Source organism: Danio aesculapii, chromosome 10 (genome assembly GCF_903798145.1).
Source record: "Danio aesculapii chromosome 10, fDanAes4.1, whole genome shotgun sequence".
Lineage (NCBI taxonomy): Eukaryota > Metazoa > Chordata > Actinopteri > Cypriniformes > Danionidae > Danio > Danio aesculapii.
Genome location: NC_079444.1, coordinates 28,798,419 through 28,817,333, shown reverse-complemented (window position 1 = coordinate 28,817,333; position 18,915 = coordinate 28,798,419). Strand labels below are relative to the sequence as shown.

Below are 18,915 nucleotides of genomic sequence, written 5' to 3'. Positions count from 1 at the left end.
TAAGAATTCTCGGTTGACCGTCACAGTGATGTGACTTCAGCTAATAAGTTTTGTTGCAAACACTCTGTGTCACTATGTTGCAAACATAGTGTGGCAATGCAAACTATTATTTTTCATAAGTCCAACATCCAGGTGTGCAAGAACACATACAATCAGATGTAGCCTAAGTGCAGTCATCTATTGCTACTGTATTGTTTTTAAATAGAGAAAACATTTTACAATAACTTTTTTCTAAATCTTGGACCTTATACTCTTAAAACAAAAAAAATGACTGATAAAGAGGTGTGAAGCATATTTTAACCATATTAAAATGAATATGAATACTAATTTGACTATTGTTTTATCCATGATTTTTTTTTATGACATGTACGTTTTTACTAGAGGTTAGAAAAATCATGAGCTGTTTTATTATTATGTTTAAATTTATTTTTTACTGCTCAAATAGCCAAATTTAGACTGAAGAAAGTTAAATGTGCTGGCAAGTTTGTTATTTGCCTAATAAATTATATATTGATATATACTTATATGTATGTATATTGTAACATTATTTGGCAACACTTTTGATCAGTTCAATCGGTTGCTGAATTGCTGAATAGAAGTAGTCTCTCATTTCTTTAAACAGGAAAAACAACAACAAACTTACGCCTATGTGCTCGCAAGATGTATTCGTACTTTCCAGCGTTGATGAAACAGCAGCATATGTCAAATGTTACCGGAGCGACGGCGCTTCACCCGAAGAGGGCGTGTCGATGGAGGCGTTACGGGGCGGGGCTTAGAGTCCAACTCTGCTGCCTGAATTCACACTCTTTCCACTGGCTGCCCGTCTAAGCTCCAGACTCCACCTGCGCTCTGTAGAGCAACCCGCCTGATCCTTTCAGCGCTCTCAACTCTCAATACTATCTAACAACTTCAGACCTACATCTCTCTCTATTGAGATTGTCGCCGGACTGTATAAAGGAGATCCGGGGTTTTCTTTAAGGATGCATTCGGTTATCTGCCTTTTCGGTGCCTTCATAGCAGCCGCTGTGTTTGTTCCAGGTATGTAAATTAACTTATTATGAAAATATTAATCTCACTCATCCATTCTTCCATGTTGCATTGCTTGCCAAAAAACATGCTACAGAGGTTCATTCCTATAGTGACCATTCGACTAAAAAACGTCCTTATATAGCACATCAACAAGTGTTTTTAATAGCCGCGATTCGTTGACAATCATTTGCCAGGTCATGTGTTGCACTTTTCATTTCTCCCACGTTAAGAACAAGAGGTCAACTCTCCACCTGAAGAAGATTAAGCCATCTGTGCCCGCCTCGGACATTCACATTCATTCATTTCCTATGGCCAGCAGTAGGAGACTGTGATGGATGTTTCAAACTTAAAGGATTCTCTGTGCAAGCATTTCAACTTTTAGTTTGGGCTGATGACACGCGACGTACTGTTGATACTGTGTATTTATGTTTCGGTTCAGCTTATGACTCGCAGTAACATAGGATAGATGGCAGTGACATCACACCTGCGCGTTTCTGAATCCCCATCTCTATTGTAGCTAGACGAGTAAGACACAAATAGAAACTAAACGCGGACCTTGAAGGGACAAATTAGCCAAAAATTCCAACACGTCCTGTTTGTTTTAGTCACTCTAATGGTGTTAGTGCTGTTGTTTCATGATACACATATAGGTAATTCAATTGAAACACAATTAAATAATGGTGCCTTAAGAAAAAAGGAGCTGCATATTCACAAATCCGTGTACAATACTTTAAGTCAGCTAAATGCATACTGCGTGAATTTGCATGAGGAACACGACGAAAAAGACCGGTCCCCCGATCACGGACTCCGTGAGAACTGGATCGTTTGAAGAACTAAACCCTCAATGTGTTTTTGAAATATGGATCATGTCTTTGATTCACAGATAAGATCCAAATCAACTAACACGACTGCAATTAAGTTTTCCTTTTTAAATTTCACACTACCTAATGTGTTTTACTGTGGGATCGCTGCAGTGCCCATTCATTCTAAATCAATGAACATGCTATGATACATAATTGTATTTCTACTTGTTTTATCCATAAGCTACTGCCTTATTTTTGGATTGTACCACCTTCATACTCTCATTATTTAAAGTTACTCACTAATTAAAGTCAAGGGTTTTGAGGTGCGCGCGTACATCTCTGCCCAGCTTGAATCTTTGAGCGCGTGAGTGCGCTATGTGTGTGCGCGCGTGTTTGTGTGTGTGTGGTAGAGAAAGAGAGAGAGAAAGCGAGAACGAGCGTGTGCTTGCTCACGAGAGGCTGCGGAGGTGGAGTGTTGTGTGTTACAAATTCAGTCATTTGACTGGTGTATGGTTTTATCAGTGTCACATGTTTGTTTGCTCATCAAAATTCATTGGAGATTGCTGTCTTTATTCGTCTTCATTGATATGCTACGAAGCTATGATAAGGCGGTAGAATGATTGATAACTTGGATGGTGGAGGTGAATGTGTTGCTACAGCTAGTAGTGCTCGTTATTCTTTTTGAAACGTTTTCTTGAATAATGTTACAATATATGGGTCTATCTATCTATCTATCTATCTATCTATCTATCTATCTATCTATCTATCTATCTATCTATCTATCTATCTATCTGTCTATCTGTCTGTCTGTCATCCGCTGTCCATCCGTCCATATACTGTAGATAAATAGATAAATAGGCCTAGGATTTTAATATTATTCCAAAGTGGTACACACATATGTTTTGGCCATTAAATGGATAGTTGGCTTGAAATACAGCCAGCGTGTCCTTTGGTTTGGCCCTCTATACTTCATCTCAAGCGAATTTAAAAGCATTTTGAGTTTATAATTGCTCACATTAATTACACAACCTCATATTAATTGAAAGAGGTTTATTCAAAATCATGCGCTCCACCACGGGAAGCATTTAATACTAAACTAATTGGGGAAAATGTTCTTTGAAAGTTGTGGAGGGAAAACAATGTGTTTGTTACATACATTTTAACTGAAATGTTGATCATTTAAAAAGTTAATTCATAGTTAATGCTATTTGTCAACTGCCCACATACTTTCTAAATGTACAGCATTTATTTTTTTAGGTAGGTTTTATTTTTTTGCCACATACAGTGTCTCATGCAACATTTAGTAAAATCATATCGAATATATTCATCATAAAATTATGGAAGCTCCATCACACAACAAGAAAATCCACATCATGTGATATTTTTACAAAATAAAACTGTGTGGCAGTTTGCAGGAATTAATTATATAGTGTGGCAAAGAATTTATTGTTGATTCTAAAAATATATTGGCCATTGTTTTGGGATCATCTTATCCAGGATGATGGGTGTGGTCAATGCTGTTCCCTGGGGATCCTGTACCATCTTTCAGTATTTCCTAATGTGGTTTCAAAGCGAGAGAACATGACATCTCATGATTTTTTCTGGGATGTCAGGCATGTTCGAATATGTCTGTTTCCTCATACACATGGGCAGTTTCAAAGAGTTCACCTCCACCCAAAACAAACACACACACACAACCTAAATAGCCTGTCCTCAAAGGGTATTTGCCGTTATGACCCCTTGGCTCTTTTTGGCTGTGTGTTGGAAAGGTCAGTTCCTCTGAAGTCATGTCAGCAGGAGATTGATCACCTGTATGCAAACAGGTAAACAAAAGCACCTATGCCATCTTTGAGAGCTCAGTGGATAATATGCTTTACTTATATTTTGTAGCAAGTCTTTTCGTGCAGTTTCCTGAATGCATTACTTAATTTGCAAAACACTAAATAACCTAGCTGATGAAACATTTCCTTATTATGAATAATTATTCATCTCATTCTGAAAGCTGCATGATTAAAGGTCTGTGAATGTGGACTGAATTCAGCAGAATACATTAAAAGGTTTTAGAAATGATCATAATAGTTCAAATAAAATGATTCTTGGGGATTCCTTATTGTGTTTTTTTTCTGAATTCACTATTGGAAATTTGCTATGGGTTACATCAGGGCTTCTGCGGGGTCTTAAAAAGTATTAAAAGTTGATAAATCAATTATGAGAAAATTAAGGCCCTTAATAGGTATTAAAAAGTCTTAATCGCGTTATTATGAGATCTTAAATGTTGTTCAAGCGTTGTCCAATGTCCAAAGTGTTTGACTCCAATGAAGCATACATATATTTATTTTCCTCCTAATATTAACAACGCCATGCTCGATTCACGCAATTGGTTTGGGCCGGGGCGCATCCGGCCAAGCTGGTGATGTCACATCATTTGCGACAAACGTGGGAAGGTGATGTGATGCTCTCCACATGTAGTGAAACCATAGAGCAAAACAGACGGCACAATTGGAAAATGTAAGATTGCAAACTCCTGGTTGGAGAAAGTCCAATGGAGTTTAAACAAGCTCTCAAGCTTTGCTTCTTCCGAGCATATCTGAGTACTGTTGCATGGTTGTGCTGCATTGATTTATTTATCTACAACTCTTTATTAACAACTGTTTATTAAGTTAAAGGTTTGATACTGACTAGAATTTGAAGTGGCGATGAGGTCTTAAAATATTCTGAAAAGATCATTAAAAAGTCTTAAAAAGGTATTGAAATTACCTTTAGGATTCCTGCATATACCCTGTACATGAGGGTACTCAAACCACAGCAAACCACATACTCAAACCACAGCTATTGCTTTATATCTGTTTACTCATCAGCGGTATCACTCAGAATGGCATTTGACCATGAGAAGGAAGTGAAACTCTCTCTTTGTGAAATAATGGGATTTGGTTAGTATGAGAGATACATAAGAAACATAATATATTTAGACACACTAAACCGTATCTCTACCAGGAAATCCCACATCTGATCATTTAAGCATTCAAGCGTTAGATTCATGCCACCTTGGCCTGATGGGGGAATATTGTCGTTGTTTATTTGTCAGGCAAAGGCTTGAGCTGATTAATGTCAGTTCCACTTAAATACCAAACAGGAAAACATATGTAGTGAAAAGAGAAGTCTAATTCATATTTGCATACTCATTCATTTTAAGCCTAACTATGGGAGAATATTGTAAAAGCTAATTTTGCAGCTGTAGGGCTTTGTTCTTCTAAAATGGTGGGAAGTGGAGGGAAAAAAATGATGAGCACGGGCTAAGTGAACGGTGTTTCATGTGCTAAAGTGATTGTTGGTATTATGCTAAAATTATTGGACTCAGGTTTGGATGAGACAGGCAGTTAAGGTTTCAAAATGTGCTTTTGACCAACCGTTTAAATTGGTTGAAGTGCTGAGGCCATTATGTCATCATTTATTCATATTGAAATTCCCCCCAGACCACTCACATTCACGCATGCGCGCACACATATGCTCAATCAGAGGCTTTTACAGTAAATTACTCAAGCCATGTGTTTGAGCAAGCATCTGCTCTCCGTGCACACACATATACATCATCCCTCCTATGGCTTCATCGGGGGTCTTTCTTGTCCATCAAACACACTCCCCCATTTGCTAATGGATTAATCGGAGCATTGCTAGGAAGCTAGACCTGCTGTCTGCACCACCCAAAACAGCCTCCAGAGACTTCCGCCAGTCTTATCTACTCATCTGGCCTCCACATAATCAAAGAGGAGGGCTTACATTAGGTTTGTGTATGCTTTCTGATGGACTGCTGGGTTTGTTGCCAGCAATGAAAATGCCTTATCCTAAGATTGCTGGTTGATAAAATGGGGTTGTTGGTCTTAAATGCTGCATCGGGGGGAATGTTGTGCTCTTGCTTTAATACTGTTATGCATATAAGCCATGCACAGCAGGAAGACATGAGCAAGATAAGCTTTAAATGAGAGGGCTAACTTTTGTGTGCTGTACAATAACATTGTTTTCACAGAGGCAAGCTCATCTGCACTATCAAATATGGAAGTCGCAGCAATGATTTATTCAAGTTCTCTTGGTGGCTGACCTGTTTTTCACCAAGATAAAACCCAAGGCTGCGTGTTTTCAGATCAATACCTGTCTTAGACCTGACCGTAGGCGTTAAACTCAACAGTTGTCACTCGGTTACAAGATTTTAGCTTGAATCAGAATGCAAAAAGCTGATTAAATGTGGCAAATGGACTTGGACTTTTATGTATTAATGATTCCTGCAGACTTGCACCAGTATCGTCTTGCAGGCGAAGTATTAATGAGTTGCAAACAGATGTCTTTCAAGTTTTTTATCTCATCTTGAGGTAAATGGGATGGTTTAAAGAGCCATAAGTGACTCTTTTGGGCCACTCTTGCTCATTTATGAGCTGGTGATATAAATATATTGATGCGGCAGTCAGTGAAAGGGTCCGTGGTCGACTATTGATCTGACAAGCATCCAATTATTTCTACACTGTGTTTTTTTAACATGCACTCTTTGGTGGTAACTCAACAGCGTGGTTAGTCGGTCCACAGCGAGGCCACCTCAAGGCATTCAATATAGTTTTAGCGACAATTATGTGGCTGTTGAAATGTTATTTATAAGTTTGCTTATAGTACAAGAGTCATAAGTCACCCTTTCCTCAGGGTTGTGGTATTGATCAGTTTGGAGATTGTGGGGTAGAACCAATTTGAGTGTGTTTAGTGCTTATGAAACAAGCACGGTGAGTTTTGATCTGATATACTTTAAGCCATACGTTTTGAGGTCGATAATACCCCCAGACAAGGATTTACATCCATCAGGCTGCCCGTTTACATGTAGTGGCTAATGGTGGTCCAGCGGATATTATTTCATAAGTGTCAAATGTTTGTCCTGGCATTTGGATCCATCTACAAAAGGTTGCGAGTTGTAACAGCCCTTAGCCCATCTCCCTCCCGCCAAATCACATTCTGTCAAATATCCATCTGAGGCTTTGAGCGCTTCAATTCAGGCTGACATTCAAAGCCACACAACCTTTCTGGCAGCCATGGAGACGCACGATAACCGGATTCCCATTCTGGGTCCGTCGCTTTGATGCCGTCTGTGATGTGCAGATTGCATTTCTCCATGTGTGAGGAGACGTTCCTGCCTGCCACTCTCGCCTCTTTAAGTGGCGCTTTGAACCCAAAAGGGCATGACAGGGGAAGGCAAAGTTTTTTCCCCCTCTCTTAAATCTGTTCCGGATGGAGTGAGAGAAGCGGATGGAAAGAAGGTTAGAGTACCCATGAGCTCCATGTGTTAGGGACGGGAGCTCCCAGAGCTGTCAGTGTGAATGAGGAAGCACTGACGTTAGTTAAATCTATTAAAGGTAATGTGGGGTGAACCGTGAGCTTGACAGGCGGTGGCCCTATTCAGAGATTCTCAGCACAAACAATGCAGGCGGAAGAGTCGGTCAGAACTCGAAACATTTTAGAGCTTTAATTGCTCTTTTAGCAGGTTCACAATGCGCCCATTCATTTGAAAGCATTTCTCTTGCAGATTTGAGCGAAAGGTTGTGCCATTTAGGCTTGAATAGAGGATGCCTTTTAGATTAAAATTGCAATTTTGATTTGAAAGAAAGTGCAAATAGATTAAACGGAAATTGCTTTTCTAGTTCAATGGATAGTTCCCCCCCAAAATAAAAAAAAAATAAAAATCTGTAGTAATTTATTGTTTCAAACCTCCATAACTCTCCTTCTGAGAAACAAAAAATACTTTTTGAATAATGTTGTTTTGAGCCCCACTGACTTCCATTATGTAGACAGAAGCATTTGTCAAAATATCACTTTTAATCTTTCTCTGAAAAAATATTTACAGGTTTGAGAGGGTGAGTTTTAGATTTTTTTGGGGGGGATGAGCTAACCCATTAAAGGTGCAGTATGTAAGTTTTACACCCAGTGGTTGAACTAGGTTTCTAGCATTCCTGGATCAAAACAAACGCAAGCACAGGTTGCCAGATTGAAAAAAAAAGCAAGTCTGACGACCGAGCCTGAAGGATGATTTAAATCGTGTTCTAAATAAAAGCAACGGCATGCATTAGAAGGAATATTTTCCATATTAAAAGGAGTTTTAGTTTTAACCAACACCTCAAATTGATATATACGGCTTCTATTTCTTGCAGCTGAACAACAGAAAACTAACAATGATCACCTCAGGTACACCTCATGTGCTTTATTCAGTTTTTAAATGCTATTAATGTTTGAATGTTAATCAAGTTTGGATGCCATTTGACACTTATTGCCATACTAAAAGCAGCAGCAGATAGTTCACACCAGATATTGAAAATAAACTAAATCGTTTGAAATTGAACTTTAGAAATAAACACATACTAGGGATTTTATCTGACGTCATTTATCTCATATGCGCTATGTCACCGCAGCTTACTATAGCGAGGGGGGCGAGCGCGAGTATTTACAACGCTCCAACTACTTAAAAACTCAGAAACTGTACACAATTTCACTGCGTGTGTGTTTGCTAGACAGTCTTTCACTGACACTGAACAGCAGAAGCCCCTATTTCACTGCGACTGAGGGAATGAAAGTAAACTCCATTTCTCTCTCTCTCTCACTGTGGCCCATTTGACCGGCTGCGTGACTTTTCCTCTACATCTGGATACAAACACGAGCGCGTGAGTTTTCTCCACTGCGTCTATCATGGATCAGCTGTGATCGCCGCTGCAGTGTTGCCAGATGTAGCTGACTGATTCCAGGCCAAAAACTATCCAAAACCCATCAAAATGCCTATCCAAAACCGCCCAATCTGGCAAACACTGTGCCACTGGCATTTATCAGTGTCACTCATCGGTGAACAGCGCCTGTGAAGTAAAATATAAAATTGTGTATGGAAAGCATCGTTAATTCATTGTGATATCGAATTGAACCAAATCTATGGCGTGATAATCGTAACCGAACCAAACCGTGAAACCAGTGTAGATTCACACCTCTAATATATATAATTTGCTAATTAATAACCTCATCTGGAACTCTGAATCTGCGCTTCATTTTAGAGTCTTCTACTGTCCACCGAAGGTCACATTTCAGTCATGAACGCATGCTTCGAGAGCCTTTCTTAATGAATGAATGAAATATACTGTTTTCCATCAAGGCAACCTGGGGTGCTGAAATATAATTGGCTAAACTGTCATTGGGCAGGTTAAAAGAACCAAAACAAAGACAGAATTCCGGGACGGAAAACACATTTTCAAAGCAGAATAAATGACTTTAGCATTGTTTTTCAGATGAACAAGAATGTTGGCATGTTTCTTAAATATCTGTAAACATATTATGGCATTTTTATGCTTAAGAAGAGTCAAAAACTTACATACAGCACCTTTACACGTCCTTATGCCAAAACATGATTTATGCATCAATATAAATATGGTTAATGGGGATTCTTGAAGAAACAGCTTTTCTGTCTACAAAAATAAAAATTCTTTCATAAATTACTCTTGTGTCAGTCCAAACCTTATGACCTTTCAGTGGAAAACCCCCCTAAAACTATTTTCAATTTTGTGTTTCACAGAAGGAAAAGTCACATGTTTGCAATAACATGATGGGGGACAGATATTTAAAATCCAGTGCAATTAGAATAAAAAAAATCTCCCCTAAACAGGAAGCTATGCTTGGTAGAGTTCAATAACCGCAGCGGCCACTAAAAGAGGAAGTGGGGGCTTTCAAGTCATTAATTCCATTTAAGATGCACAGTACGTCATTTATCTTTACCACATGGTTTATCTTAGTACATGGCTCTAATGAAATAGGGTCAAATGTTATTCACGCTAACAAATTTAGTGGCCTCCTCCCTACTGTTCACATCCTTTTTTAGCACCTCCCACTAAATCAAACTCTGAGGCGCTGACTTGTTGTCTTTGTGCTCCTAAGTAATAAATTAAACTGGTTATGTGATGTAAAAGGGTTACTGGTGGGAGCGAAAAGGAAGATGAATGGATGGGTGGATGAGACAGAGGCTGCGGCCGGAGGAGTGTACAATAAAAAATAACATTGTGGAGATGAAAACCTTGAACTTAAATCCCAGAGGATGCAGATCAACTACTAATTCGCATTGGCCATTACAATCACACATTATGGTGGACTATCATTAAGGGTTCCCGAACAAGAGCTCCCAAAGATGCATTTAGAATCAATTGCGAGTCAACTTATTATTCCCTTTTCATATTTCCAAAACGGCTTTGCCGCATGACTTTACATGGCAAAGTCGGATAGCTCTGGATTTCTGACAGGTTAAACATTCAGTAAACCTCATGGTGAAAATGATTAGGGCAGGCAGCCGACCTGCTCTGCTCCCGAGAGGCAGAGGAAGAAGCATCCTCTCATGCGATAAATTAGTTCCAGCTCTCGCAGGCTGAAGGAGCTCCCTCAGAGCACTGTGTTGTTTCAGCATGCACTGTTCTAATGCGATTTTAAAAGGTTGAAAGTTGGAGTAGAGGTAAACGGTTGATTATGTACACACAAGCGGCACACAGCTGCTTCGGTTCACATCGGGGAGAAAAGAAACCCCTTTCTTTCCACCCTTCCTGAACCTGTTTCGGCACATCGAGAACGGTGGCCTGAGGGGCTGTTGTGACGCCTCCCAAAATTCCTGTCTTCAGAGCGGGTCTTTATCTCTCCCTTCACATGCAAATTTAATGGCTGAGGGGATTTTTTTTAAACACTCTGCAGTGAATTTGTTGCTGCTTTATGATGGGAATACCTCAGAGAAAAAGCAACAGTTTTCCCCAGCCGATCTGACTTAGTTTTTCTGCGCTCAGTAGTCTTTTGAGTGAAACTTTAAGAAGAATCTGTCTATTTATTCAATAAATCTCACCTCTGGGTGTTTGCCCTTTTCACTCCCTCTCCTCAAAATGGCTTCTTTATGCATTGTGTGTGACAGCACTTTCTGCATTTAGCACAAATTGATTTATTTAGCATCCAGACAGGTCAAGTACAATAGGCCCTATGTTAAAAGTCCCATAAATGCACGCAGAGGAAAAGTTAGACGGTGCTACTCTGAATATCAAGTTTGAGGAGGTCATGCTCTTTAGAAAGCCATCAGAAAGGAAAACTGGATGAGCTGTATATCTCAAAGACCCCCGTAGGCTTTGCTACACTGCTAGCCTGTCATTTTATCACCCATTGGCCTCCACTTTGCTTGGCAATGCTAATCATCCTATTGACCTGCCCTGTAATTTCCCTTACAGCAAATGAGGCAAATGCACAACCAACATTAACCTCCACTGAAATGGTAACAGCTAAAAAGCACCGTTTTTACCTTTTTAAATGGCTGCTTTTTAATAACTATTCTGTTCAAAGTGCTCTTTTTGGCCATTGTGTGAACTAAAAGCAACTGTGCGAGAAAAAAGAAAGAGAAAAGATTGCAGTCAGATGTTATTTTTCATACTGTATATTCTCGGCTAGTCCTAATTTTACATTTTGAACACATCTGACAGCTGTTCTTACAACTACAGTGATATATTGGGGATTTATTCATAAATGTATAAACATAAATAACTTTGCTGCTTATAACTAGTCACTAGCACATCCAGTGCACTTTGAGGAGTCCACTCCATCTTTTGAAGTGCCTTTCCAGTGACGTGAGGCCATAATATATCTGAGAGGAACTCGGTTGCTGTCTGCAAGCATCCACGCTGAAAGCTTGGGGTGATAGCATACTAAATTTAACCACAAGCTGACCAACTTCCACTTCTTTTCTCATATCCTTATTTGGAAGTACCTGTGAACACATTCACAGCGGATGGAGATAACACCATTCTTGGGAGGTTTTTGCACGGTTATCGTAGATCTCATACTAAAGGTATTTAAGCTAAAAGCCTGTGCCTTTGGTGTTCCCAACGTCTTAGGTGGACGATTTGCAGGTGAAATATTAATTCCTTTTCTTGCTCCTCGTCTCTCTATCCCCGTCACGTTGGGGCTGCACACACACTTTTGGAAAAGATTTCTTCAAGTGTGTTCCTTGGAGATAAGGAGTCGATGTATTTTTTCTCTGGGCAGTGCGCTAATCTTCTGCTGTTCTATATATAGGAGACACAAGCTAAAGCATTTGTTTGATTCAAGACCCAGGCAGTGGTCTCATGACCACATTTCGCCTGTCATTTAATGAAATTGGCCTACGAAACACAAGGCTCCTCACAAGGAAACAAAAACAAGGAATACAAGGGCTGGGCTTGTAATTTGTTTCTATTTTTGTGTCTGGTACTCACTAAGTTAAAATGAAGTTCCAATGGAAAAGCATAATGGCATTGACGTCATGTTTCAGTCATCATAGTGTTCCCATTAATCTCAGTTACATGGATGAATGGCTGAGGTCACCACAAAACCGCTGTTAGTCTCAAGTCCTTCTTTAAAAACGATATTGAGCTGTGATGCTAAAGGTAGATGCAGACATATAAGCCTATTAAATGGCTTCAAAACTAAATCTGGCACTAGTAAAATTTCTGTAAGAATATGCTTCCCATAAATGTATTAACGTGATCACAAAGCCCTCTTTTCAAGGGGTACCAATGGAGAACTACAGTACAGTATGCTTTTTTGGTAGGTATTTGTCTTTTACAATGCTAACTTGCCAATCTTTGATCTATTCATAGTCTTAGATAGACAGTTCAGAGCTTTTCTTATTCAGTTCAGGCAGCAGAACTAGAACTTTCAGTATCATTTCTCTTATTTCCTTGTGCATTGCTAAGTCAGGTGTGGAGAAGGGTAACATATCATATCTCTGTAAAGCTTTGGAGCATGTTTGATCCTTTTCATGAACTCACCCCCGTGGCTCTCACGTCTCAGATGGGCAGAGGCAGCCAACGGTTCAGTGCAATGACTGATCTGTTTTATCTGCAGCATCAGACACTGCAGCATCCTTTGCTCATCTGCTAAACACTGTTTTCCAGCTAACAGCTGAAGTCGGATGAAGTCGATGTCTCCGTGTTTTTAATAGTTTTATTTTATTAGACCTTAATTTGTACACTGTAAAAAAATTGATTGTAACAGAAAAATAGGGTTCAACATTAAGTTACTTTAATATATATAGTGAATAACCATATATTACTTTCCTAGAAATTGAGTTTTTTTCAGGTTATGATTATTAATGCTTTAAATTACATGTCATTTTGGTAATTGTGTTTTGTAGTTTTGTGAATGACACTGAGCACTTTCTATATATAGTATTAGTATCTCTACTTGTGGGAAAAGTTGTCTGTGTATCAAAGGTACAATATGTAGAGACAGGGTTCATACGGTCATGGAAAACCTGGAAAGGTCATGGCATTTTCCAGGTCTGGAAAAGTTTCGGAAAAACAGAAAAACCCACAAGATTTTGGAAAAGTCATGGAAATTACATTTACATTTAGTCATTTAGCAGACTATTTTATCCAAAGTGGCTTAAGCTGTGGTCACACTAGAGCTTGTGCTTGCAAAATTCTGTCGCACAAAAAATGGCGGGGTTAAACAATATGGTTAGACGTAATAAAAGTGAGCGATTGCTCCATATTTTAAATTTCTTATTTTAAATCATCTTCTTTTGGTCTAATGCAATCATCTGATGTGATTTCGCAGGTAAGATTTCACCAAGCTTGAACTTTCTATTGCAGTGAAATCCAAAACTTGTCAAGTCGTGTTTTTGGTCTGCCGCATTCGCATGCCTATGAATGGAAGTCTATGGAGTGAAAAGTGCAGTGTGATCGTGGCTTTACAAAAGAAGTAGTTTTATTTACTATTACTAGTTCAACAAACTATTAACATGATCTAAAATTAGTTTGACAAATATCTGTTTACTGGAATGGAGGTTAGTTGTTTTAACTACTTTTTTCTTTTTTGGCCAAAAACATGCTCTCAACCATTAGTACTGTGTTAGCATCATCTATTTTACATAGATTATAAAAATAAGTTTAAACTAAAGATTGTTGCATGTTTTATGATATGCTGTAATAAATTTAAACATGCTTAGTTTTTCTTATTATTTGCCATGTATACAGAGACATTACAGCAAACATTAGGTCACGGAAATTGACTTGAAAGTCTTGGAAAAGTCATGGAATTTTTGTATTAAAAATGTGTATAAACCCTGTAGAGAGTATACTTCAAAATACTTAATGTTAACACAATAAGTTAACGAAACAGTAGTTTACCAAAAAAAATCGATTTTTTTTTTATGGTTTATTACATTTTTTTTTTTTGTATTTCAACCTTATTTTGGCCATTTTATTTACACAAAAGGATTTAAAACATTAAATTAATACATAATAAAACATTATTTCTTGCTGATACCAAATGGGCCATCACTTGTATATTGAATGAACAGAATGAATCAGTTTTCAAATAAATCACATGACTGAACGATTCAGTTGAGATCTCCCATAAAGTATACTAGCAAAACAAGATTTACTGACAAATTCCCACAACTAATGCACAGACCTTCAGTATACGCAGTTTTGCTTCTCAGCCCCAAATATTTGAACTTATAAAGCACTCCTTGTCACGTAATTTGCATTAACGGGCTCAAAACAAACATGACTTGAGCAGAAACAGAGCGCTCCTTCATATTGAATATTGTTTTGATTTTGCTCGGATATTCCTCAGGTGTTTGCGTTTTATTGGAACCCGGGACTCGTTTCTTGTTCTTGGCCAGCGAAACTGTTTTTAAATCTTATCTTAGCTAGTGCTGTTGTGGTAACTGAATCCTGAGTGCCCCCAGGAGCTGTGCGGTAAAACGGCAGGGAGGAAATCTGGCTGCCCTCATCCTGGCTCTTGCTGCCAGTGGCTATGCTGCATCCCTCTGCATGATTGAAAGTACAAAGCAAAGCTGACTTTATCTTCTCATCCAGTTCAGAACATGCCACGGCTTTGTTTCCCTCCTTTTAAATAAAATGAAACCTACAGTATAGGGATGGCGTAACGGTGTGCCCGGGCCTGACACGAAACATCGGGTGGCTGCAGGTCTTTCTAAAACCTCCTGCTTTGAAGGAACAGAAGGTTTGGCTGCAGGAGCCTGATAGTTGAAAGCTCTGATGTTTCAGTGCAAGTGATGTTTGTGTCCTGCATTTACCTTCCTCTTTTTTCTGTCCGTTCCATGTTTTCACACAATGTTTCAAGGAAATTGCAAACATTCACATGATAAACAGCCTTTTTCTCAGCTGCTTGTGATTTCTCTGTCATTCGCAGTTAATAGTCATGTTTTTCTATGTTAAAGTGGGCGGTTGTGCGCAGCTTTGGAGAAGCTTCTGCTTTTTTTCCCCAGAGTCTCTGATATGCTTCATTAAAGCATCAACTTTGTCTCTGATGTTTCTCCTAAATGTGCTGAAGTCATTGTCTTTGTTTTGTTCATAGAATTATTTTATTCATAAAGCAATTCATAGATTGTTCTATATGCAAAAGTGTTAAAACTGTGGCTTTGCGGTGTTATCAAAACTCTGGTCTGTTTGTTTAAACATCTTGACTTGATATCTGCTCAACCAATAGATGAACACAGGGTTTTTTGCTTGAACGGTAGTAACAGATGTCTACCAGAAACATGTTTAAAACTAGTTATTGTTATGATTCCTTAATTTTGAGCATTAAAATTTTACAACAGATGCATGAAAAATTGATTATCACTTTGAGATTTAAATATAAGGATTACAATTAATAATAATGCTTTTAAATTCAAGTGAGTGTTAGTTGACACAGGCAATCTCAAATAGAATTTGAAATAATGAGGAAATTAAATAAAATATTAATTAAAATCGTACTGAATTTTACAGAACAAAATACTGAAGTACTAATTTTAGTCATTCTTTAATTTTCCTTCGGCTTAGTGCCTTTATTCTACAGCGGAATTAACCACCAACTTATTCAGTATATGTTTTACACAGCGGATGCCCTTTCAGCCGCAACCCAGTACTGGGAAACATCCATACACATTCACACACATACACTATTGCCAATTTAGGACAGTGGGGGAAACCAGAGCACCTGGAGGAAACCCACGCAAACATGAGGAGAACATGCAAACTCCATACAGAAATGCCAACTGGCCCACTCGGGACTTGATTAAGCAACCTTCTTGCTGTGAAGTGACATTCTAACCACTGAGCCACTATGCTGCCGATAGTACTAATTTTACTAAAACGAATAATGACAAAAGTACATAAAATAAATATTATGTATTATTGTAGTACAAAATTTATGTAAATAAATATCAAATATGTAATATTTGGCCGTAACCAGAATGGTTTTGATCAATTGTGCATCACTAGTTACTATATATTTAAGATTTTTCTTATTTGTTAATTATAGGTAACAAAAACCACAAATTACCACTAAAGAATGGTCTGTACGGCTCATCAGACTGAACGTCTGGTCTTGTGTGGTCAAAAAAAAACCATTGGGAAGGGGGCAGTTGGAGGGTGTGGTCCGGACCAACAAAAAGTGACTCTGTCTTCAAAGTGTAATGCAGATGGCTTCAGGGAAAAATTCCATTTCCCCTCTAAAAAGCACACAGACACACACCCGCAACGACCCCCCGCCCAAATCTCAAACCAGCCCCATGAACAGATGTGCTTTTGCTCATGCACATGCAGACACAGAGGAAAGTAATGAAAAAAATACAGCTTCGTTGCACTTTTGTGCACCAGCAGATCTATTCATGTGAATTCATAGACAGTTCAATACCGTCGCTCCAAGGCCTACATTTATTTTTCAGCCACACCGTGTAGCACAATGGCACTTACAATTTGAGTGGAGCAGATTTAAAAATAAACCACTATTCAAAATTAGTACGTACTGGAATATCATGCCACAGTATTTCTGAAGGTCTGTGTTCCTAGGCTTTGCTGTCTGATAAAATGTCCCGATTTTACTTTTTTTTTTGCCAGGGTAGTGTCCCAGACAGCCAGGTGCCTGAACTAAAGGCCTTTGAAGTTAAAACAGATTTCATTTCTTCATCAGATCCCCAACCGAGATCAGCTTATAATGACTAGGCTTCGTATTCTTTTGAAGGAAAAAGCCTTGAATCGAACTGTATTTTAAAGAAAGGCCACAAGTGATATTTTGCCTCTAAGGCAAGAGTTCGACTATAGACTTCCCTAGCTCTCAGCGTGTCTTTTTGAAGCCGCTTGACATGTTCACCATAAATATGCACTGAAAAGGACTTTCAGAAACTGACCTTTTGGTTTTCCATAGCCTTCGGTTGAAATGCTTGAACTTTGAGGACCTGAATATCTAGCTGACGAACGAACTAGAGAGGCTCTGTGTTTGTAATAGAAATGCACAGCACAGGCTCAATCTCAATCTGCTTTTCAAAAATAAAAGTCTATTTAATCTTCATGTTTGGTGCATTTCAAAGACATGGTTATTGGAAACTAGTATCATATAAATATGAATTAGAACAAAAGACGAGCCTTAAAAAAAGATGGGTCTTTTAAAAATCCCATTACAATCCTGGTCACGTTTTATGCTTCAGACCATATTGAACTTCTCTTGAAGGTGATTACATTTACATTGACTCAAAAGACAAATAATGCACAAAGAATGAATAACAATAACAATAATAAAAAACCCACACTATTTTTCACGAGTATAACGCGTTATACTGCAGACTGATATGGGAATGTGATTCCTGCCCTCTCTCAGATTATTAAAATAACATGCATGAGTCTAACACCTTCTGATATACAGAGTAAACAGTGTAAATGATTCAACACATGTTCCCTAGACCCAAACCAGCTCAAAAACACTCTCACCAGCCCTCAGCCGATCATTAGCTTCTTCTTGCAGATAACCGATGTGACCAGGATCTTAATGACTTCACACAGTTTAACTACATTACAGCTCTACTGTCCAAATAGACACAAAATGGGATCAGAAGTCTAACTTATTTACCATTTTGTAATATTTATAAGTTCATGCTGTTGTATTAAAGGGAAAGTTCAATCAGAAATGAAAACTCATTATTTACTCACCCTCATGTAGATTTAAACTTGGTTTTCTTTCTTCTATAGGACACTTTCTTGCCCATGCAAACGCTGGATCGCAGCATTCTTCAAAATATAATCTTTCATGTTCTGCAAAAGAAAAGGCTGGTTTATAGCAGTAGTTATCATATTATTATGCTTTTAACTTTATTAAAATAATAAGATGTTTTATTATATTAACTATTGTTATTCCCTTCAAAAATTGTAGATAATGTAAGACATGTAAGCCAAAAACTGAGATTCACTGGTTTAGAATGACAGGCTATCAAGACAGGCAAGATGTCCAATTTACAGATAATGACTTCAAAATAAATCTAATATGAACTTTCAAATGATGAAGCCACTGGTATACATTTGAAGTCAGAATTATTAGCCCCCCTGAATTATAAGCCCCCCTGTTTATTTTTTTCCCCCTAATTTCTGTTTAACAGAAAGAAGTTTTTTTCAGCACATTTCTAAACATAATAGTTTTAATAACACATTTCTAATAACTGATTTATTTTTTCTTTGTCATGATAACAGTAAATAATATTTTACTAGATGTTTTTTAAGACACTTCTTTACAGCTTACAGTGACATTTAAAGGCTTAACTACGTTACTTATGTTAACTAGGCAAGTTAGGGTAATTAGGCAATGTATATCGTATATGTATAACGATGGTTTGTTCTGTAGACTATCGAAAAAAATATAGCTTAAAGGGGCTAATAATTTTGACCTTAAAATGGATTTAAATTTTTTTTTAAAACTGCTTTGATTCTAGCGAAATAAATAAGACTTTGTCCAGAAGAAAAAATATTATCAGACATACTGTGAAAATTTCCTTGCTCTGTTAAACATCATTTGCAAAATATGTAAAAAAGAAGAAAAATTCAAAGGTGGGGCTAATAATTCTGACTTCAACTGTATACCATTTAACATCAGCAACGCAGCTAAACCTAGCAGCCTACTGACTATGAATTCTAATAAAACTACAGTGATGATAACTGATGGTTTGTCAGCTACTGTCTACGTTCAGTGGCATATAAATCGAACAAGTAAGCAACTTCAAGTACCTTGGCAAAAGACAGTG

General features: G+C 38.1%; 1 protein-coding gene across 2 annotated transcripts in view; it reads left to right on the top strand.

The window, feature by feature from the left end:
• The first annotated feature begins 824 nt into the window (after window positions 1-824).
• alcama (activated leukocyte cell adhesion molecule a) overlaps window positions 825-18,915 on the top strand; it is a 105,781-nt gene continuing 87,690 nt past the window's right edge. For both annotated transcript variants that reach the window (XM_056466636.1, XM_056466635.1), the window contains exon 1: window positions 825-1,038. In XM_056466636.1, coding sequence (XP_056322611.1) covers window positions 981-1,038 — 58 coding nt within the window. In that variant the 5' untranslated portion in view covers window positions 825-980. The remainder of the gene's footprint in view (window positions 1,039-18,915) is intronic.